Here is a 24,381-nt window from a genome sequence, read left to right as displayed (position 1 = left end):
CAGAGCAAACATTTTTCTTTCCCTCTTCAAATTTCTTATAGTACATTTATGGGACTCCTTCTTTTATGAGGACTACATATATGAGTTTTCCCTTTCTTCTAATGCCAGCTCTTTTAAAAGAAAACATATCCACAATTTTCCAAGGTTCAAAACCAGCCCTTTTGCCTTTTCTGTCTCTACATTCCAAGCAAAGAGCTGATTAACAGCACCAAGTGCAGCAGCAACATTTTAAAAAAAGACAGTGTTTTTTTTTTTAAATCAGCAGAATTTGGAGTTGTTGAAAGGAATTTTCAGCAAAGTGATAGAAGCCAGATGGCAGAACACCTCACAGGATAATAAGGAAAGAAAGGCAATCAGTAAGATCCAGTTCAGGAAATTCATCCACAAAATAAAGATCAGAAAGAAAAAGAAATGGCAGCTAGAAGAGATAACAGGAGGAAGCAGAGGTTTTGATTGCATTAAGACGAGGTAATAAAGATTGAAACAAGGTTTTGTCGAAGGTTTTCCTCTTCTTCACCAATTAGGGGAACGTCCATAATGAACCACCTACCAGCACCTAGTTTTTTTTTTTTTTTAAACTTTTTTCTTGGAGTTGATTTATGGCTTTCTGCCCTTTAATACTGGACAGCTTATAGTAGGATTAATACAACTCAACACTATACAAGTTATTAATCTATATCAATTATGAAATATGTAACACCAATTTCACCACAAATCTTGCTAACCTCATTAATCACATGAGTTTAATAATGTCTTTGTACTGTATCAGTCCATTATTCTCTCATCATTCTTTTCTTAATTGTATGTCTATCCTTTTAATGTATTTTGCTGGTAGAGATTGGCTGATTTCAAATGAAAGCTGCAATAAATGACCTAATATTGTCAAAGGAAGGGAACACCTGGGTTGACACCCCCTTCCCTCATTTGATTAAAATGAGCTGGTAGACAGAAGTTTGTGGGACTTTGATTATTATGAGTTAATTGTAAAAAACTCTAATGGCATAGCTTGTTTCTTTGGGAAAGGCTCAGAAGTTATATGGAGCCCTATGAGGTTTTTGGAGAATTAAAGTTGCTGTCAACTACACACAAGTTATTTTGATGATGGTGCTGAGCCATGTGGACAATAAATCTTGCTTGTTGAAAAGCTAAAAGGACTCAGATGACCCAAGGGGAATCATGATTGACTATGTCAGGACAGATTATAGAGAATGTTCACAAAATCAACCAAAAGTATTCAAATATATAAATATTTGACTGTCTGTGCACGTACTTAAATTTATACACCCTATACTGGAGCTATCTTGCTTTGTTTTTTTGTTTTGCCTTCACTGTCCATCATTTACCCCTCCTACTATAATTCTCATAGTACAATAACAGGGGATACTGGCTTATTGTTTTTGCAAAATATGTTTGTCCTACGTAAGACAGCTATTTCATTCTTAGCATTAAAATTATCCCATGACACTTCTGAAACCCTACTGACTGCTCACAAAAGAGTGAGAAGGGATAAGGTAGTGACAGACAAGGTTGGTTGAGATGACAGAATGAAAACATAAAAGAGAAAGAACAAAAGAAATAGCAGCATAGCAAATAATGATTAAACTTGTTTAGGATCTACTCAGATAAACTTCTACTTCTCTAGGACGAATGGCCAGTCTAAAAATAAAAAGTTCTGACTTCGCATTTAATTGCATTTGATGAGTTAAAAAAATATTTGAGATAGAATGAAAAACATACAACCTTTAAAAGTTGAATGCCTCCGTGATGGGTATCGTTTACTAGGTCTTCTTTCAAAGGTACTAGTTCTTCTTAACCGAGCCCCATGAGTAGCTTGATACTCTGTTCTCCCACTAAAAATAAATAAATAGTTTTGGTTTTGGTAGATTAACAATTTTATTAGAATATATTTGCAAAAGAATTTATAGAAATGAGCTTTTTCAATTGGATTAAATGGGATCGCTCTTTCAATACAACCATGAAGTGTAATTGTTTAGGTATTCAATTGAATCTTAAATTCAGTTTATGGGCCAGTCTGAGGAATCAAAATTGTGACCTATGACAATTTCCATGTCTTAATAAGTTTGAGTTAGTGAGGATAAAAACTTCCAGAAATTGATAATTTCCTCCAAGGTATTATTCCTAAAATTCAAAGAAATATATACTTTATAGTCTGAACATGTAGGTTTTACCTTAGGAATGACTAAGTGAATTTCTTAAAACAAACAAATAAAAAAACCCACATCATTTGATCCACAAGTAAATAATTTACTTGTGCTTTTCCTAAAAAAAATAATAATGAAAATCATAATAATAACCAATATTTTATAATACTTTAAGGTTAACACTATAAAGATTACCTCTGATCCTCACAATAAGGATTCATATCTTTTTTACATACTGGGAAACTGAAGCTCAAACAGATTTACCAGTGGTCATACAACTAGTAATTTTGAGAGAGAGAATTTAAAACCATTTCTTTCTGACTCCAAGTATCATTCTTTTCCAATATACTATTCTTGATTAGAAAAAAATTATTTACTCCCAATCATCAATAAGTCCCTAATTATTACCTTAATTGTACAAGATCTATAGAGCAAGAATAACAGAGAAATAAGTCAGTTATTTAAATAGGTTATTATTATTTATTCTTTATTTAAAGCTTTGACTTTGCTAATCACATTTAGTTCTCTGATCTACAATAATTTAGATATCAAAAAGCCCTGTGACTGTAGAGAGCATTTTAGAAATTTTATGTTTTGAGTATATGCCTATCTTTGTCCATTTTCAGGCCTCCAATGACACTGTATCTCTTACCTGCACTTACAGCTTACCAGAGAGAAGACAAAGATCTATTTATTTAGTATTCCCAAAGGGGCAGCTCAATTTCATACTACATACTGACTTTACCCACAAAATGCCTCTTCATTTTCCCTGGCCTGATCTTTCCTTTATGACCCACAAACAAAATAAAGAGAAAAAAAAGAACTATAGAGTGACACCCTGATTCTATTAAATCCTATGGTAGTCCTGTGGACTCAGGAAGAGTCCTGTGGCACCTACAAAATGGACTGGAGGTTTAGAGCTAGAAATGACCTTTAAGATCATTTAGTCTATTTTATAGATGAGGATAAGGAGGTCCAAAATGGCTGAGCAGCTTGCCCAAGGTGAGAGGTCATAAAGTAGCAGAGTTCAATTCTGAATTTAGATCCCATGACTTACAAATACAATTTTTCTTCTTTGCATCATGTAGACCTGCCACCCACCCACACACCATTTGCAGGCCATTCACTTACTTATTCCTCAAAATGGGTACAAACATACAAATGAGTTTCTTTAAAATTTTTTCTGAATTAATGTTTCAGCATTTTATATGCTATCAGATGCTTCTTACAAAATATTTCTTTCTTAAAAATTAATTTGCCTTTATATTTCTGCATATTTTCAAACCCCTCTAAAGAAAAGAGAAAATGCCCATTTAAAAAAAAAAAGTTCTAGTGATATCCTCATGTTGCCAATATGCTTTCAAATGGATAGTTTCTGTAATTTGAAATAGATTTTAATTAGATATTACATAGGAAAAGATCCAAGATCTATGATTGCATTCATATGTGTAAAGTTTTATGATTAAATTTGACATGCTGATAGAATCAGACTTAAAATTGGGAGGGGTCCTTATATCTAAATCTGACTAGAACATTAAACCTAACATTCCCACCAAGTAGTCATCTGGAGTGCTAAGAGGTAATTTCCTATCTCCAAAAATAATCCAATTCTATTAACTCTGATTGAAAGAAAATCTTTATATTAAACCAAAATCTACCTCCCTATAATTCCCAACCAAATCTTCCAGTTTTGCCTTCTAAAATAAAAGGAAAAAATGTCTATTCCCTTTTCTACATGATAGCCCTTTTGATATTTGAAGATGTAGTCCCTAAGTGTTCACTTTAAGCTAAATAGTCCCTATATCTTCAACCAGTCCTGAAATAGCAGTATGCAGCCCCTTCATCCACCTAGTCACTATGCTTTGAACATGTTCAGCATCCTTTCTAGAATGTCATTGTTATTCATCTTTCATTTTCAAATAGGATCCATGACAGTGGAAATGATGTCTTGACTTGTGCATGAGTTAGATTTAAATAAGGCAGAATTGCCCCAAGTCATCAGAAGTAGATATGATATTCTGGATCTAGTTTCATTAGGATACCCCGCTCCTCTTCTCCCCTTACCCCCATCCTTGCTTGGGGCATAACAGTCTTGTCGCCTCAGAGCATCTGTTTTTTTAATGGATAAACCTGCCCTGTTCTTTGGCACAGCTAAGTGACACAATGGATAGAGTGTCAGATCTGGAGTCAGGAAGATTTGAGTTAAAATTTGACCTCAGACAATTACTAGTTGTGTTACTCTGGGCAAGTCATTTAGCCCAGCTTGCCTCAATTTTCTCATCTGTAAAATGAGTTAAAGGAGGAAATGGTAAATGACTTTAATATAATCTTTGCCAAAAAAGAAAAAAAAAAGTCTAAATGGACCAGGAAGAATAAGACATAACTGAACAACAAAGCTTTGGAACAAAGAGTCTCTTAATTTAGACAAATGGTTAGTTACCTGAACCTAAAGCGTGATCCTAGCCTTATGAAGTCTGATCTATTGGATTTATTATTTGCTGGTGTCCTCAATCTGAAGAATGCATGATGCTCAACTGCACATTTCCAGAGGTGCTTGCAGGTCCTGGAGCTATCTAAGCGGAAAACAAATGTGTGCTCTTGCTCTCGCCCCTTAAATATAAAACAGATCATCCTGTTAGTTCTGCACATCTGATGTTAGAGAAAGGTTGATAATGAACATAGAAAAGTAAGGATTAAAATTACCTGATCGTCATCTTCTACGACAACAAGGGTTAATTTGCTCTTTTTAAAATCCATTTTAGTAATTTTGGGCCTAGTTATAGAGAAAACATTTTTACAGTAGAACCATAAATACAGGCAATTCATATATGTTAAACAGTGATTACCATTCTGTTGTTTAAAACTCTTAGTTTAAGTGAAACTTTTTTCAATAACTCAAGGATCACTTTGCCAATAATAATTGCAAGACATTCATGCCTTGGGAGAAAGTTTTGTGAGCTACTTGAACAAAAAAGTTCATCATCTATGATCAACTTTCTGGTAGTATTTTGTTGACATGAATCAATTTAATTTAAATGGGACTATCCAGAATTTCAGGGAGGGAAACATGGGAGATTAATGTAATGAATAGGAGTTTTCTAAAAATGAATCTGAGTTTTATAAAACCATTTCAATATTTTCTCCTTCTCCCTTCTCTCCTCTTTTTTTTTGGGGGGGGGGATTTTATTACTATGGCAATCTCCAAGTTTGGCACTTCCCTTCAGCAACAGAAACCAAAAACTCATTTAACCTATAGTCTTAGAAAGTTGTCAGGGCAGACAGAGGACTTGAGTCCTAACTCCAAGGCAGCATTCTTTCCACTATGATATGCTAACTTTCAATGTTATCATCCATCATAATATATTATTCCACCACAAAATAGTACACATTCAAAATAATATTAGACAAGCTAAATTACCAAAAGAATAAACCTATTTTGTTAGCTCCTTCAAAGATTAATATCCCTGTTGGTGTTAGACCAAGAGCATATTCACAGCCATCTCTTCCCTATAAACAAAAGAAGTGACAATTAGTATACAAGTTTAATGTTTTAATTCAATTTAATAAAAATTTTAATTAGCTAACACTGTGTAAGAGTTTCAACATTTACATAATATTAAATTCCTATCCTCAAGGAACTTACAGTCCAGTATGAATGTGAAAATTTATTATCAAAGGCTTGTTTCTCAGCTTTCAACAGCATATGCACTGAAATTATTTAGTTATTAAGGTGTTTCTCCATATCTTACCTTAACTACATGCATGTCTACTCCATACATTTCTAACCATTTTGCTTTGTTCAAATAGGAAAGTTCAGCTTGTGCAGGACTCTTCCCCCTTTACAAAGCAAAGAGATACATGTAAGCTGTTGGACAAACATAAAGGAATTTTCAATGCTACCTCAAGAATCAGTCATAGGAGATTTGGATTCCCTCCTTCTGAGGGGAATTGGCTGCCATTTTTTTGACATGGGTATGGGGAACTGTACCCAAACCTTAGATTAATTTCATCTAGCCTGCAGGGAAATACCAAGAGCTAATGTCAGTTATGCCTACAGTTATGAAAATGCAACATGAATTTAATATAGATGATCTCAAAAATCACACCTTAGGAATACCTTGCCATGGAAAGAAGGAAAGTTTGCTTTTCTATAAAATCAATGAGCCACACCTATTTTCCAGACGATGATGTTAAGATTTTTCTGCATTGAAAAAGTGTTTTCATAGAATAAGTGATAATTAACTGCTTAGTATAATAAATTTAACCACACTTAAATCCAGTATTGAGGTACTTTTTATTTATTTAACAAGAATTTATTGAATAAATATTTATTGAACAACCAAAACATTTATTCATTCGTTTATTTTGTTCATTTATTTTAGAGAGCAGTTTTTTTGCAAAGTTATCTTTCAGCCTCCTTTGGCTCTGAGAAACAGTAAGTTTACATTTTTGTAACTACAGACTGGTTTGTGTATACTCTGTGATTATGTAGAACATCTGGATGAAACTAAATGGTAAAATTTTGGGGCTTTTATGTGTTGAGGGGTGAGTCTCTTGAGATAAAAATTACAGCAGGGCTCTAGTGAGCCCTAGGGAGGTTTTTTTTTTTTATTTCCTTGATGCTGCAATTTGATTTTAAACTATTACATTATAAGGGAAAGTATATTTAGAATACTAATTTACACTGTAGAAGTGCCACATTTCACCATGAGGGCTATTTGTACCTTGTCAACAGTAGCAAAGTAACATTTCAAAAATTTTCCATAATACTTATAAAAGCTTTTGTTTGAGGTTTCTACCGAGAACAAAGTCCTCAACATTTCCTCCCTTCTCCCAAATGTCTAGGAGTGGCACTTGAGAGAAATTCTCAAACTTGAGGAAACTCTAGGTATCTCTTATTTCTGGTTCATGAAACCACCATTCTCCAAGTTACCCAGATTTTAATACTGAAGTTATCTTTGACTCCTCCCCAACCCTCAACATCTAATTAGCCAACAGATCTTCAAATATCTCTTTTACAATGTCTACTTGTATTTTTCTATCTACCTACATGCCCATCTAACCTTTCTTTTCTGGGATAATATTTTGCCTTTAGTCATTTTCTTTCCACATTTGAATTTTCAACATTCTATTTCAAACTTTAAAAGTACTGATCAATTTATTATAGAAATATTTTACATATACAAGCCATGTCAGACTGCTTATTATCTCAAGAAGGGAAAAGAAAAAAAAAAAGAAAAGAGTTTGGAAATCAAAACTAAAAAAAAAACCCACCTAAATGTTAGAAATTGTTTTTCACATGTAACTGTAAAGGGGGGATAAAATATATCATTTTTAAGGAAAAAAAAGTACTGGTTAATTTCCCTAAATATTACAAAATTTTCTTGAATTAGTACAGCATAGTTACCCTCTGGCCTCATTTTTGTCATCTGAGAGATTGCTAGGGCAGAATAATTCTTTTTTTTTTTTTTTTAACATGTCCAAACAATTATTTTGCTGTACAAAAAGAATTGGACTCTGAAATATTGTACAATTATTCTATGAAGGAAATCAAAAATGCAGGCGTACAAAAATATAGGGATTGGGAATTCTATGTAACGGTTCTTAGTCATCTCCCAGAGTTCTTTAGCTGGGCGTAGCTGGTTCAGTTCATTACTGCTCTATCGGAACTGATTTGGTTTATCTCATTGTTGAAGAAACCTACGTCCTTCAGAATTGATCATCATATAGTATGTATTGTTGTTGAAGTATATAATAATCTTTTGGTCCTGCTCATTTCACTCAGCATCAATTCATGTAAGTCTCTCCATGTCTTTCTGAAATCATCCTGCTGGTCATTTCTTACCGAACAATAATATTCCATAACATTTATATACCACAATTTTATTCAGCCATTCTCCAATTGATGGGTATCCACTCAGTTTTCAGTTTCTGGTCCCTACAAAGACGGCTAGGTCAGAATAATTCTATAGTCAGAAGTAAAAATAAGAGACCAGCATTCACTTCATTATTTTAGGGGTTATCTGGTCAACTCCTGCCTTCCAACCAAATCCAATTGCTTTGTCTGGTTGATTACTAATAGGAAACTAAAAGAATTGTTATGTACAGTATTATTTTAATATGGTGCATTTTATTGCATCCTAATTCTTTGCAAACTGGTAATCCATAAATGACAATTACAATAAAACCCTTTTAAGCACAATATTTTATTAAGGAGGCTACAGCTTCTTCTATTACTATATTTCCTGATCTTGTAAGGAAAGAAAAAGCTCACTCAATATATGTTATAAGCGCATGTACACACACACACACACACACCCTCCTCCCTTATGACTGATCAAATGCATAGATATTCTCTGAGTAGTTTCTACTACTACATTTCTGTAGGAAAAAAGGTTGAAAACAATACTTATGGGCCTAAGGTAATGTCTTCCACATTTCTGTTGTCTCTGAATTCTGGTTCCTGAGCATTGTACTTGAAAAGTGTTCAAAACTATGAACATGAATTAGTTTAATGAATATAGATTATAGGTATGCAGGTATGAATAGAAAAAGATAACCAACAGTCCATATTGTATACAAAAAAAAGCCTATTACTGACTGGGGCTAATTTTTTGAAAAAAAAAAAATCCTACAAGGTTCTTATAATAATCTGGGTTTCATACATCTGGATAGCCTGGAATAGTCCCATGCAGGCAGTTCAAACACTATTATGAGGATCTAGAGCTGGAAGGAACCCTATACCCATGTATTCTAACCCCCTCATTTTAATAGATAAAAAAATAGCAACTCAGAGGGGAGAAGTAATTTATTTATGGTCATACATAAAAAGCAGGAAAGCTAGGATTAAAATCCTCTAATTCTAAATCAGGGTCTTATAAAATTACATGCTATATATTCATCCCCATAGGCATTTAACTTTCATCAACAAAATCCCTTCTCCTTGGTTAATTATCTAACAATTGATTATCCTGACCTAAGAAATGGAGAAAAATATCCTTGATTTTTCAAGGTCCAATATAGTAAAGGAATTTCAGACATTTCAGTCATGTCCAATCTTTGTACCTATTTGGTGTATTCTTGGCAAAAACAGTGGAATGCTTTACCATTTTCATCTCCAGTTCATTTTATAGATGAGGAAACAAGGCAAACAGGGTTAAGTGAGCTGCTCAGTCACCTAGCTAGCAAATTTCTGTCTAAAAGATCATTCTTCCTGACTCTAGGCTCGGCAGTCTATTCACTGTCATTTAACTGCCCCTGGTAAATGCAGATTATAATAAATTCCTTCCTTTCCTTCCCTTCTTCCCTTTTCCCTCCTTCCTTTCCTTTATTCTTTCTCTCCCTTCTATCCTTCCCTCCTTCCTTCCTCTCTCTCTCTCCCATCTTTCCCTCTTTCATTCCTCCTTCATCCACTCTTTTCTGTAATGGGAAGGAAAAGAGATTAGATCACTTCAATCTTTTCCAGCTCTAAGATTCTAAGAGTCTAGTCCCAAACTGGCCATTTAGAAACTCAGTTATTCTTTCTGAAATTCAGTTTCCTTATTTATAAAATGAAAATAACAACATTCACCCGGTCAACCTCAGAAAGATATTGTGAGAGGCAAATGATAAAATGTGTGAAAGTATTCTGAATGGAATATATACAAACTGAAGCTCTGTTATTACTATTGCTCCACTTTGGAGGATCCCCTGATGCCTCATTCTAGCATGGAGTTGACCTAGGCTTTTGAAGGCTACACCCCATGCTTTGACGGGCCTTCTCAAAGCAGAAAGGCCTTGACCACTGGTCCAGCGACCAACAATCTATCTGTTGTCTGAGGAAGGCCAAACGAAAACCAGAAAGACTCATTCCCATTAGGTTACTAGGCAATAATTTATTTCTTTAAGGGGTCTACAGCAACTTATGAAGACTATTTAAGCATGAAGGAGAGGTAATTTTCATCAATATGGGCAGTACTAATATGGATAAAATCACAGATGCTCAAAATCACAGTTTAGTGTTAATGACAAATAGGATATAATTTCTTGTAACAAAAGGCTGGCAGGAAGGTGGCTCAGTGGAGAGAGCGGGGCCTCTAAAATCAGGGAGATTTCTCTTTCTGAGATCAAGTTTGCCTCAGATGCTTACTAGCTGTGTGACCCTGAGCAAGTCACTTAACCCTTTTTGCCCTAGTTTTCTTATTTGTAAAATGAATTGAGAAGGAAATGGCAAAGCTGTCCAATATCTTTGCTAAGAAAACTCCAAATGAGCTCATGAAGAGTAGGACATAGCTGAAAAATACTGAATAACAATAAAAACCCTGGGGTCATTTTCAAAAAACAATATCAAACACTAGCAATTATATATGTTCTAATTATCCACGTCTGGATTATTATAGATACAAAAATTTCTTATATGGATATTGTACTTTTAATCTCTCCATGGTCCACTCTAATTCATATGCTATAACTATAATCATCTTCCTTAAAGTGCCATTTGGATTACCCCAATCAAATGACTTTACATTTATCTGCCTCATATAAAATCCATATTTTAAAGCTATACTTCAAAGTTCTTTCTTTCTACTCTTTGTTACTACTCCCTAGAAAAAATCCTGTACTCACCAAGCTAAATAAATAATTTTTTTCTTTTTCTTGTCAATGAGCCAAGAAAACCATTTCATCTTCTCTGCCAAACTTTTTTTTTTTTTTAGTAAAATTCAAAAGTCACTTTCACATCAAATCAATAAGGATTCAATTCAATTTAATTCAATTCAATTCGATAAGCATTTATTAAGCACTCTACTCCTACTGCGTACTAGACACTGTCCTAAGTGTTTTTAAAAATAAGAAAAGTGCTACTGCTACCTCCATTTCTCAGTGGAGGAAATGAGGAAACAGTTACAGTACTTTCCTCAAGGTCACCCAAGCTAGAAAGTATCTAAGGTTGAATTTGAATCCAAGTCCACTTGATTCTAGGCCCAGAATCCATCCACTGTACCATCAGCTGCCTCTAAAGGGACCAAGAAGGTCTCTTCTCTAAGAAAGGAACTTTAGATACCATATAATACAAATTTCTCATTTTACATTTGAAGAGATTCAGTCCTGGAAAAGTGCAGCAATTTGACCACACAGGTAGCAATGTAGCAAGCAATTAGTTAATCAACAAGCAATTATTAAGTGTATTTTATTAAATAGACAGTGGTAAGCACTGGGAGAAAAAAAAAGATAATTTTAACAGGGGAGATGATTGAGATCTTGTGACACAAGTGGTTTCTCTAGAATTGAGTGTGCATTTTAAAGAATAATGGGAAAAGCAGGATACTGAAGGTCCAGATGACAGCAAGCTTAGGGAAAAACAAGAGAAAATGGGATTTTTGATCAGTGCTAGTTATGCCACTCATTAGCTGCATGAGTCTGAGAATACCACTAACCTATCTGGTCCTGTTTTCTAATTTGTAAAATGAAGTAGCTGGGCTAAATCATTTCTAAAGTTCCAAAGTTTAAATGTGATAATTATATTTTGTAAATATTTTCTACTTATCTGCATCTATATTATATCTCCTCCATCCCAAGGAACAATTATTATTTATTGTTTATAAAGGAAATAAAAACAAAAGAAACAATAATTATTAAGCACCAACTATGTGCCAAACACTTCTTGGTACAAATGTATCATTTGATCTTCCCAACAACTCTGGGAGGTGCAATTATGATGTTCATTTTACAGATGAAAAAAACAGAAGCAAGTGTGTTGCTCAGGGTCACAGAGCTACTAAGTATCTGAGGTAACATCTGAACTCTTTTAAATGCTAGACACATAAATACAAAAGCAAAATAGTCCCTCTCCTCAAAGAGACTGATTACATTCTAATGGGGAGAGAATAGTTAGGGTAGAGGTGACCAGGAAAAGGAATTATGATCTGAGAGACAGAAACCTGGTTAAGTCAGAGAGCTGTCAAAGGACACACCCTTTCCAAAGGCAATGGTCCGGTTGATACAACTACAATTCACAAGAGCAGGGTGGAGTGCAGAGGCTATGCTCAGTGCCTCCTAGGTATAGTTCAGTGGCAGGTGGAATGGAGCCACAAATAAGTTTAGTTTGCATGGTTCCCTGAGATTGCCAGAACCCAGTGGCTGAAGTCCTCCCAGGTTTGGTACAACAGACTAAGAGTGCTGCCTCAGGCACTGGGATGTTGATTGGCGGCCTGCTGGTATGTTTAAGAAATAGAACTTGGAGGACGGAAACAAGTTGTCTTGTTCTCCATCTACTACATGAAGGTCCCTAGTCTCTCTCTACCTCCTACATACCTATTGTTTACATAAAACAAAGTGTTTAAGAAAGTTTCATCGATCTTTTATGTTGGGTAAACTGTGGGACAATGGCTTATTATAGAAATTTGTGGTATCTTTTTGCTACATGAAGCTGGCTCATTGATGACCAGAGTAAAAATATCCTGCTGAGGGGTTGAGCCTGCAAATGTAATGTAATATTAATAATTGTCATGAGGTCATCAAAGGAACTTAGCCATGGTTTTCCACAATCTGCCACTGCCACACAAAGAAACGTAAGACAGACAGAACACTGACCTGGCTCAGTTTGGCATCAGCTGGGTTCTAAGGAATGAGGAAGCTACTGTAATATTCCACTACCCCAACAATCTTGTTGGTCATTGTTTGGAACAGGTTCAGAACAGAGTGTGTATCTTGGCCATAGATCACAGAGATTGGCAAAGGAAGAGACGAAGCAGTTGAACTTTCAGAGAAAGAGCCAGCATAAGTATTTGATTTACTCTGGATAATCAATAAGCCTTTGTCCTTTTCACATAGTTAACTTGGGCATGGAGGAAGCTCAGTTATCAAAGATGCAAAATACATTTAAACATTCAGCTCTAAATCTATGATCTAGTGCTTAGCACAGTGCCTGACACACAGTAAGTGCTTAATGTATATTTATTGATGGATTGGTTATTGATTGATCCTATGATTTGAAAGAAATGGAAGAATTAAATACAAATGACTATTACAGACTTGTTAAATAATCTCAACCTTGAAACTGTTGGTTCTTCAAGAGAGCCAGGAAACAATTCTTATGGCTTTTTAGGCCACTCTAGGATAGGTTAAATCTTCTGGGTCCTCACCAGCAACTTTCCCCTAGTCATTTTCTTTCCCTACAGCCTATATTCCAAGAAGAGAGATAGGCATTTGATCAGGTTCTGGGATGCATAAGGGCTTGACACAAGAATGAGATGTCCTTAGATTTCATGGGTACGTTCTTAAACATGAACTTAATGTGCCAGTCTTATAAACTGGTACAGTCAAAATCAGAACCACAGGTAAGCAGTCTACAGAAAATTGCTCAGAATAATAACTCATATTTATATTTTGTTCTAAGTCTTATACAACAACTTACTCATGACAGTCCTTTGAAATAGGTAATGTTAGTATTATTATCCCCATTTTAATCTAAGGCAACGAAGTATCTCCAGTCCCACTATTCCTTTCATTATATCATACTGCCTTTCTCTTCCAACCACCAGAAGATTCTTAATAAATTTTGTTTTCAAATTCTTGCACATAGAAAGAAAATAACTATTTCATTAGGTTTCTGTTGTTATAAATAAAATTGTTTTTCACTCTATTCTTTCAACAAGGATTTATTGAGCACTCCCCAATAGCTAAACAATCCCACGGAAATTGTCAATCGATAGGTAAGATACCATTCTACCACATAAAAAGTACCTATCAGGAAAAGTAGAGAGAAGGAACCAGCTCAGCTTCAGGCAGATTCTACATGTTAGTCTAAAAGCTCAATTCCCCAAAATGCAGTGCATAATAAAAGAAGTGAATGAAGTAGATGACCAGCTTTTAGTTTTCCATGCTAGAAACCTTTGTGTCATCTTTGATTTTTTTATCCCCTGGATCTAATCTATTAGACATTATTATATGACAGACACTTATGTTATAATTGTATTGCTTCCCAGATCATTGAAAGCATATTAAGATAATTCATAATTCACATTTTACCTTAGAAAAATGAATTTTTCACCAAGCATATCTCACATAATTAAAAAAAGACTAACTACAATCGATCCTTATTCCTAGGTTAGAACTAAAATTGCAACTTTTAAAGCTGAGATTAGGAATCTATTATAAGCTCCTAAAACTTTATCAGCCAGTGATCCAGTCAATGAACCAATATTTACAGAGAATTTACTATATTAACAAAATTATACTAGACACTACAGAAGAAATCCCTGGATTCAAGGTGTTTAGAGTCTTTTGGGGCATAAGACTAACACATGTGAAACAAAAATTTGAAAGTAAAATAAGACATTGTGTAATTAAGTCTAATACTGTGTAGCATAAAGCATTAGAACAGTTAAGCAAAAAGTCAGAGAATCGTGCACTTGAATAGTCAAGGAGGGTTTTCTGGAAGAGATGGAACTTGAGATGAGCTTTGAACTGATAAGACTGCAAAGATGGGACAAAAAAAGAGCATTCCAGGCAGGGGAAATAGCACAAGCAAGGGAGCAGAGGAGAATGAGCAATGACTAAATAGAGGCAGTGAGGGAGCAGGCTCACTAAAGCAAGGGAGAAGTTAAGAAACAAATTTTCATAGACCAGGTAGTTTTAAGTAATGAAAATCCTTGAAAACCAGGCAGAGGAGTTTAGAATTAACATGACTGGCAATCAGAAAACAACTATGATTTTAAGCAGAGGGATATGATGCAAGCAGTGTTTTTAGAGGCTTGGTCTGATAGCAAGTTCACAAGATGGAGGGACCCAAGTCAGAGAAATCAGCCAGAAGGATGTTGCCGTGACATCCAAACATGAGATAATGAGAGTCTCGATTTTGGTGGTGGTCACAAAAATGGAAATAACAAATCTGAGATGTGTTTGAAGGGGAAAAAGAATTTGACGACAGATTAGATCTAGGAAGAAAGAATCAAAGATGAGAGCAAAGTTTCTAGCATGGAAAACTAAAAGAAAGAATGATGGTACCAAGGACAAAAATGGTTGGAGTTTGGAAGGAGGATTAGATAGAGAGGAACAATGTGTTTGGATTTGGGTGTGGGGAGTTTCAAACAGTGACATGCCATGGAAATTGCTTTGAAAGCAGCTAGAGATATAGGACTAGAATAGGATCAAAAGGTCAGGATGTAGATGCAAATATAGACTCAGATTTACAAGCACACTGGTCTTACTTTTGTTTTTTTTTTGTTGTTTTTTTTTGTTTTTAATTTAATAGCCTTTTATTTACAGGATATATACTTTACAGCATTAACAATTGCCAAACCTCTTGTTCCAATTTTTCACCTCTTACACCCCCACCCCCTCCCCTAGATGGCAGGATGACCAGTAGATGTTAAATATATTAAAATATAACTTAGATACACAATAAGTATACATGCACTGGTCTTACTTTTGGAGAAAAAAAAACTTTCACATACTTACGTACTCTAAAAAAAAAAAGTTATTTCTTAGACAGTGAATGAATACTATCCTCCAGCATAAAAGTACCTGCACTCTTTCCATTTTTGGAAGATATCAAACTCCATTGCCTCAGTCTGATTTGGAATAAATCGGAACTCAGACACTAGCTCAGGCGTGTGTTCCGGAAGTTCACACTCCCCAAGTTCCGCTGTAATTTTTCAAAGGGAAGAAAAAAAAGAGAGAACATTTAACAAGTTCAATTACTATGATGACAAATTCCAAAGAAATTTCATATGGTACCATTTTATTTATTTATTTATTTATTTTATTATTATATTAACTTTTTATTGACAGAATCCATGCCAGGGTAATTTTTTTTTTACAACGTTATCCCTTGCACTCACTTCTGTTCCGATTTTTCCCTCCCACCCTCTACCCCCTCCCCTAGATGGCAAGCAGTCCTATATATGTTGAATATATCCTAGATACAATGTATGTGTGTAGATCCAAACAGTTTTCTTGTTGCACAGGGAGAATTGGATTCAGAAGGTAAAAATAACCCGGGAAGAAAAACACAATTTACATTCATTTCCCAGTGTTTTTTCTTTGGGTGTAGCTGCTTCTGTCCATCATTGATCAATTGAAACTGAATTAGGTCTCTTTGTCAAAAAAATCCACTTTCATCAGATTACATCTTCATACAGTATCGTTGTTGACGTATATAATGATCTCTTGGTTCTGCTCATTTCACTTAGCATCAGTTCATGTAATTCTCTCCAAGTCTCTCTGTATTCATCCTGCTGGTCATTTCTTACAGAACAATAATATTCCATAACATTCATATACCACAATTTACCCAACCATTCTCCAATTGATGGTACCATTTTAAAACATTGTATAACTTCATTGGGATGAAATTTTATTTGTGAGCTTCATAAATTTTCACATGTATACATATGCATACCTTAAAGTCCAGAATAAAAATCGTTATTATAGACGGTTCTGGCTATCTCCCATTATTAACTTAAAATTGTCTCTGTCTCTGTCTTTGTCTCTGTCACACACACACACAGACACACACACACACACACACTACATACACTCCCCTCACCCACAATGCTCTGTATCTTGCAAATTCATCTTCAATTACATTTTCCCTTACTAGGGGAGTGATATTATTAAAAAAAAAAGACCTCCCTCCACTCCCCATCAAACAAACAAAAAACCACACCCAAACTCTAAACTTGAAATTGGAAGACGTGGGTTCAAAATCCTATTTTTACTATTACATATAGTACTACCTATATTAGCTATAGTATTACCTATATTACCTATGTGACCTTGGGCAAGTCATTTGATCTCTATGAAATTCCATTTTCCTCATGTATGAAAAGGGGATTTTAATACTTTGCTACTTTGCTGGATTGATTTAAGAATAAAGACAAAATAAGTAAAGTAGTACAAGAAATTCAAAGATATTATTCAGAGTAATGCACTTCAAGGTACATTATTAGCATTCAACTGAAATGCCAACTGCTCATAAATTTCTTTAATATGTTGTTAAGTATGGGCCAGAGCAGAGTTTCTGCTTACAGTCCTATTAAAATTGGTAAAGAATTTGGTACATTTAAAAACTGAAAGAAAAAAATGTCATGACAGACTGTGGAGCAGGAGGGAAAGAAGGCCAGTGATGGACTGTAGGAGTTGCTGCATCAGACAGATGGCCCAGGAGTGGATAAGGCAGAGGATGGGGTGATAATGGGTCATACAGCACCTGGAGGAGAAAGGAGGAGTGATCACTGCAAGAACAGATGCTACAGGCACAAACCTGTGGGAGTGGGAAAAGGCAAAGCTCTGCACTGAATCTGTTTGGCTCCAATCGAAGAGGGGGGTGAATATCAGCAACCAGTTACAAATGGGGAACCCAGAAGCAAAAATCTTTCAGGAAGAAGCTAAAAAAGAGAACAAGATGGTGGACGGTAGGCTTAAAAAACAAGCTAGGGAAGGGGAGGGGAAGGAATTATTTGTTTATTCTCTCAATCTTTCAAGGTTAAAAGAGGGAAAGTGAAGAAGAGGAGGAGAAAATAGTACCTCTGGAGCTTGGAGGGGTGAGGAAGACAACGGGCCTCTTAGCATAGAAGAGCTCTGATAATGACTGATTTGGAAGGGAGGAGAGCAATGGAAATCTAGTTAGGAGGGTCTCTTATTACTGTTTTAATCAGGATAAAGAATCCAAGGAATATATCTGTGAAAATCTTTTCTCTTATAATAAGGAGTATGGCATAAGCTGTGGATAAAGAGAAACTAAGGAGAAAAACTTGGTTACTTATTCATTTGGTGATGAAAATGTAAGAGGAGAAAAAGGGTCAGGATAGTAAGAATTACCTTCAGGTGATTTTATTAAGTAGGCTAAGGGTGGATACCCTTGTATATTCTTTTCAGGAATGAAACAGAAGAGAAGAGAGAGACTTTGTGATTTGATACAGAAAACTCTGTTGTGTTAACAATCTTAACAAGCATAGTAGATCATTTAGGGGATTGGCTTGTGGATACAAGAATGTGAAAGTAATACCACTAGAAAATGAGGAGGAAGTTAACCAGCTGCCAGTTACCTTTCACTGAAAGAGGATGATTAGAGCTGGCATTAAGTACAGTGGAGACCACAGAGCATGCTCATGAATGGATCCACAGGGCCATCCCATGAAGCAGGGGATGAACCTACATCATGGTTTCTCCCAATGGGCTACACTGGCTCAGCATCAAAGGATTTATGCTTTGAAATGACACAGAATTCCCTTCCTGATTACTGTGGACTTGACACTTAGGTGATGGGAGCCATCCCAGATTACATGCATAGGAATGGGGTTCATGTTCTAAATCCTTGTTAATCTAAAGTTAGAGTGGCTAAGTCCCTTAGTCCCTGTGACAGGGATGGCTACATCACAGATGACTGGGCCACACCCTTTTCCTCTGGTTGTTAGAAGGAGCTCACCACTTTGAGATAAGAATGTAGACACACACAGATTCCCTCTGAGTCTGGAAGAGCCACCTCTTTAGTGGATTATACACAAGAGTTGCAAGGAAAGCTCCTCCCTCTTTGCCAGGTGGGACACAGGCAATATCAATTCTTGGTCAGAGTTGCAGTAGTGAAAAAGGGTTCCTGTCCTGCAACAAGGGCAACTGTGCATGGATAGGAAAACCGTGCTTGTGAACAGAGCAGAGATGGCTGGATCTCAAGTTTCTGGGGCCTCTTCTGCTGCCGTTTCTTTTCACAGCCACAGCTGACCCATGAATGATTCTGACATGATGTGTCAAGCCTCGGCAGCCCAAAAACTCAGGAACTCCTCAGTGCTAACTTGCAACAGGGAGTGCTTCTGACCTCATGAGGTAGCTGCCATGGCTAGAAACATCTGCCCCGGGCTCACTGTTCAGTCACCTGTGTTCAGAGAAGGAAACACCTCAGGAAGACTCCCAGAGACGTGAGACCCAGTCAGCCTCATCTAGATAAGAACGAGTTCTCAAGAGCATATCTGGCTGCCTGCCTCAGTTTACCCCAACTGTAAAACAGCATCCAAATTACAAAGTTGTTGTGAAGATAAAATGAGATGTGGTTAAAGCATTTAGCACAGTACCTAGATTATAGTAGGCACTTAATAAATTCCTGTTTGGTTCTCTTTCCTTTCCCATCTCAAATGTACAGTCACCCACTATTGCTACAGAGAGGATGGAGAAAAAAGAGAAGGACTCTATCCCTAACTACTAGAGGTTTGAGGGGGAGATGGTATTCACAAAGGGGCCCCGTTGAAAAGGAGGAGCTCTTCTTCCCACTCCCTTGACTAGCCCAATGAGTAATTTAGCTGACTAAAAGGGTGTTTTTCCCACAATCAGATACCCTCATTGACACAACCATCCCTAGCCACAAACACAAAAGGACCAATCAAGAGCTTAGGTATTTTAACAAAAAAATTCAGACTAGGCTCTTTTCAACAATGAAGTGATTCAAAGCAATTCCAATTGTATTGGACTTGTATTGGAAAGTGCCAGAGAGAACTATGAAGGCTGAATATGGATCAAAACATTTTCACCTTCGCTGGTTTTTTTTGTTTTCTTTTTTAGTTCTCATATTTTTCCCCCTTTAGTCTGATATTTCTCATATAGCATGATGAATATGGGAATATGTTTAGAAGAATTGCACACATTTAACCTATATTGGATTTCTTGCTGTCTGGGGGAACAGGGGAAGGAGGAAAAAATTGGTACCCAAAATTTTGCAAAGGTGAATGTTGAAAACTACCTTTGTATGTATATGGAAAATTTTTTAAAAAATCAGAATCCAAAGCATGGGCCCATCTGCATGCATGTTCTCTGAGACAGCTGTCATCATCCCAAAAGGACCAATCCAGGAGGAAAGCTGGGTCTTTCCAAAGACAGTGCTAGAGTCCATGTGACATCATGCATGCTCATTCACATCCCCAAATGTGGACTAAAAAAGAATAGTCCATGGAACAGCCAAATACTGTATCTCACATTGGAATTATGAAATGAAACAAAAAGGCAAAAAGAATGACACCAGAAGGTCCATCCCAGAGAGTTCTGATCATTCAGAAGGACGAAAAATACAAAAATTCAAAGGGGCAGAAAAAGAAAAAATAAATTAGAGAAGTAAGGAAAAGAGGAAATTCAAAGAATGTTTTGAAATGATAATTTTGAGGAGATTAATTAAAGCTCCTGGGGCATAAAACTGAACTTCTTATTTCAAGATGGTCAGAGCACACCATGATAAAGACCGCCTAAAAATCTGAGGAGGGGAAGTTGGGTCCCACCTGGAAGGCTAGGGCTGAAAAGATAAACATTTTAAAACAGTCACCATCTTTCAGCAATACAGCTAAATTATCTAGGGTTATGTTTTGGCTTGAATGCTTTTTTGGTCCCATTGTTACTTCTTCATCTTTTTCTGAATAGTGAATGATCAAGGAATGCCCCAAGAAGTACTGAGCTAAGTCCTTCATGCGCCCACCTGACCAGATGTAAATTTTCCTTGTTCTGCATTCTCATTGCTCCATGGATAAGGCTTTTCTTTTCTTTTTTTTTCTGGCAATGACTCAAGTTCAAGAATGGATCAAACACCAGAGGTATTGTAGCTTTTGAACTATATCTTAAAAATGGTTACACACAAACTTGGAAGAGTTGGAAAGCAAGAGATCCAAGAACAGACCCCAACTCAGAGATGACTGCACATATGTGGACCCTTTGGGGAACTATGCCCCCATCAAGGAATTGTAGATAGGGAGAGGGAAAAACTAACATTGTATAAGTCCAATCTTTTAGAACAAACAGATATCTTTAGCCTTTAGTGGGGATCCAGGGCAATATTGTAAATCATTTGGACTGTGCAAGTCTCTGAGGAACACTTAACGGGAGGTAAAGTAGGGGTGGTGAGATATTTGCTTGATTCTTCAGTAACTTTTCAGTTCCTTCCCCTTGGGGAATGGGCCTCTCCCAAAGTGGTACTATAAATCAGGAGAGAAGGCTCCAAAAAAGCAAATTTTCTGGATTCCTTGGTAACTTCAAATTCTTTGCTCTTCCAGGAAGTCCTGCTCAGATTAGCAAATTTAAGTTGGGAGGTTAAAGCCCAGCAGATGGGAGTTGTTTAACTCACCAATCTACCCCAAGTTATTTTCCCATACAGAGAAAAAGTCTGGGGAAAACCTGGGGAAGGCAGATGCCTACCAGAATGAGAAGTTCAGCTTTGAGTCTTTTGTAGTTTTTTTGATGGAGTTTTTTTTTTTTTGGATTGATGAGGATCAGATTAAATACACATTTTTCATATATCTGATGTTTTGTTATCATGAATGCTTTTATAGGAGCTAAAGGTCCTTTTAGACAAGAGCCAAATTTTCATGTTGTCTAGGAAGAAACACGTGTCAATGTTGTTCCTGAGCTGTTTCCAATATTCAACCTGACTTGTGGGAGTTATGATAATACATATTAATTTACGTGGAGATACTTACTTCAAAGACAAACATCCCAATCTATTTTATAACTTCTTTATGTTGGGAGTGTCACATATACTATAAAATCACAGTCCTATTTGTACAAACATACATAACCAAGAACTAGTCATACATTACAATTTTCATACTACCATTAACTGTTGAAATCCACTGACATAATGAATATTCACTGAGATATGATTTCTCAAAAATCTCTATGACTTCCCAGACCAAAATTCCTGTCCTTGGTCACCACTCTCTTACATGTGTTAAATCTCCCAATTAGGATATTTATATCCTCTTAGATAGAAACTCTTGGAGAGAAAGGAATCTCACTTTTTTATTTGTATCTACAATGTTTAACAGATATAGGCACTTAATAAATGAATATTCATTCATTCAACTCTCTTGGTCTAACTTTCCTGACCTACAGAACAGGGATATCTAACTGGATTTTTGTTTTGTTCTCACATCCTATGTGAGATCATAGGATCTCACAGGAGATTCAACTATATATAACATAGATATAACCTGTATAAAATTATTTTTAAATTTTAAAATTTAAAAAAAAGTTTTTTCTGTATCACCTCTGGTTCTATAAAGTATATAGAAGATGGCTTCATAATGAAGACAATAATATTATTAAGCACATATTTATATAATACTTTAAGGTTTATAAAGTGCTTTAATATAGTATCTTATTTGAGCACAATACTACTGATAATAAAAAATAATTAATCATGGGAATTGCAATCCAAAATAAAAAGTAGTTTATGCCAAAAGGGTGATCACGAAAGCCAACAAAGCCATAAGAACAGAGAAAAAAGGAGAAAAACACAATACTAAATATGCAAAAGTATAGGATGGTCAGGAAGAATCCCAAAAACAAATCAGCAAACCACAACACTTTGGAAAGGGAGAAAATATTAACCAAGAGCTAAAAAGTGAGAATGGGATTGGGAGGGGAGGGGGCAGGGGAAGAAGTGACAAAAAACAGGAAAACTGAAGGAGAGGCTGATAATGCTATTGTTCCAGGATATTAATGAGCTTTTGTTCTGACGACAGGACATACAGCCTTGTTAATGTGGATCTTTTTAGACAAGCCACCTATCTACCTCACAAAAGGATAAAAACAATTCAAGTTTTTTTTTTAAATAAGTTTGTATTATAGGGGGAGAAGAGAGCTTCACTAGTATAAAGAAAAAAAAAAGGTAACTGGGGGCAATTCTCAAATTCCATTGGTCTACAATGAAAATATGGTAGGAGAGATATATTCTGCCAAATAAAAGAGAACTTTAAAAAAGGAAAGACGTAAGTTAATGAAAGTTAAATTGAATTAAAAATAAAGAATATGACCAGATAACAAAATAATAAAGAAAATAATAGAAGAAATATAAAAGAAAAGAAAAAAGTAATAAAAAGAAAAACAATGAAAAGAATACAGAAAGATGGCAGGAAGGCATAGTTATATAAAAATAAGAGTAAATATAAGAAGAGTAAAAATAAGAGTTATATAAAAATAAGAGGAAAGAAATGAAAGAAAATTAAGAGAATATAGGAAACATGGCAAGAAGGCATGGTAATCTAAGTAAGAAGTAACAAATTAATGGAAAGAGCATTAGACTTGGAGATTAAAAAGACCTGTTCAGAATCTTCTAGTTTTCTAGAGAAAAAAATTATAGTGTTTTGAGACTTTAGCTGCAAAATAGAGATAACACATGAATTTTTTAACTCACAGAGTTGTTGCAAAGAAAATTTTAAAGTCCCCTATACTATTGATGAATAATGACTACTATAACTGCTGCTGCTACTGCTGCTACTACTTCTACTGCTTATAGTATTTGTCCCTAGAAACCTTACTGGGTAATCAATAAAAAATGAATTGAAGATGAATGGAAAATAAAAAAACAAAAGCAAAAATATATAAAGAAAATAAACCAAAAGATATAAGTACTTAAGACTTAAAGGACAAATTTTTTTTTTTTTTTTTTTTTTTTTTTTTTTTTTTTTAAGCCAAAGGATCCAGATTTGAAGGGAACTAATTTAGACCAACTTGTCCCAAAACAAGATTTTCTTATACAATCCCAGGAAATGAATCTTCAGTCATTTTTTCTGAAGGCTCCCAGGGTAAGGAAATTGATATCTTTTAGACAATCTATTTCATTTTTGAAAAGCAGTAATTAAGAGGGAATTTTCCTTATGTTGAATTGAAATGTGACTTTCTGATAACGTATAACCACTTGAGTTAGGACTGCCTTTTGGGGCCAAAAGGAGTAAGTCTAATCTCCTTATACATGAAAACCTTTCAAGAGACTACAGGAAACAGAAAAATCAGGGCAAAGCAGGGATGTCACAAACAGTATTTTATGTAACTAATAGCTAGAAAAAGCTTATTAACTAATTACCAAATCAGCACTTATCCAAAAGAAGGGAGAGATTAAGAAGAGAGTTAATAGCCTCTGAAAGTACAATGAAAAAGATTTTTGTAGCCATCTGACAAAGATTATGGCAAAAAGCTATAAAGAGTTTGTGAAATCTTGTTAAAAAGGAGGAGGAAATGGGAAGAGAGAACAAAGAATTAAGATCTTAGACATAAATGCTCTCAGAGAGAATAGAAGAACCAAAGCATAAATATGTAAAAGTGTCATAAAAGACTCTGCTGAAAAGAATAAAGTTCAGTATAAACTGAAAAAGAAAGAAAAAGGGGGAAAGAAAATTTGAATTTGCTAGGTTTATAAGTAATTGATATGTGACTATGTTTTTGTGAATATTTTTTCTTGATTTGGTTGGGAGGAAAAAATAGTAAATAA

At 35.4% G+C, this 24,381-nt stretch overlaps 1 protein-coding gene across 8 annotated transcripts in view; it reads right to left on the bottom strand.

Moving 5' to 3' along the window:
* The window catches only part of EPB41L4B (erythrocyte membrane protein band 4.1 like 4B), a 237,269-nt gene that overhangs the window by 110,147 nt on the left and 102,741 nt on the right, over window positions 1-24,381 (bottom strand). For all 8 annotated transcript variants that reach the window (XR_004234294.1, XM_031969236.1, XM_031969248.1 and 5 more), the window contains exons 7-12: window positions 15,666-15,786; window positions 5,912-5,999; window positions 5,581-5,669; window positions 4,866-4,935; window positions 4,603-4,772; window positions 1,741-1,850 (exon numbers count right to left, since the gene is read on the bottom strand). Coding sequence is in view for 7 of the 8 variants with exons in the window: in XM_031969236.1 (XP_031825096.1) it covers window positions 1,741-1,850; window positions 4,603-4,772; window positions 4,866-4,935; window positions 5,581-5,669; window positions 5,912-5,999; window positions 15,666-15,786 (648 nt within the window). In the remaining variant the exon portion in view is untranslated. The remainder of the gene's footprint in view (window positions 1-1,740; window positions 1,851-4,602; window positions 4,773-4,865; window positions 4,936-5,580; window positions 5,670-5,911; window positions 6,000-15,665; window positions 15,787-24,381) is intronic.

This window comes from Sarcophilus harrisii, chromosome 1 (assembly GCF_902635505.1).
Source record: "Sarcophilus harrisii chromosome 1, mSarHar1.11, whole genome shotgun sequence".
NCBI lineage: Eukaryota > Metazoa > Chordata > Mammalia > Dasyuromorphia > Dasyuridae > Sarcophilus > Sarcophilus harrisii.
The sequence above is the reverse complement of the archived record's forward strand: the minus strand, read 5'-3'. Positions and strand labels throughout refer to the sequence as shown.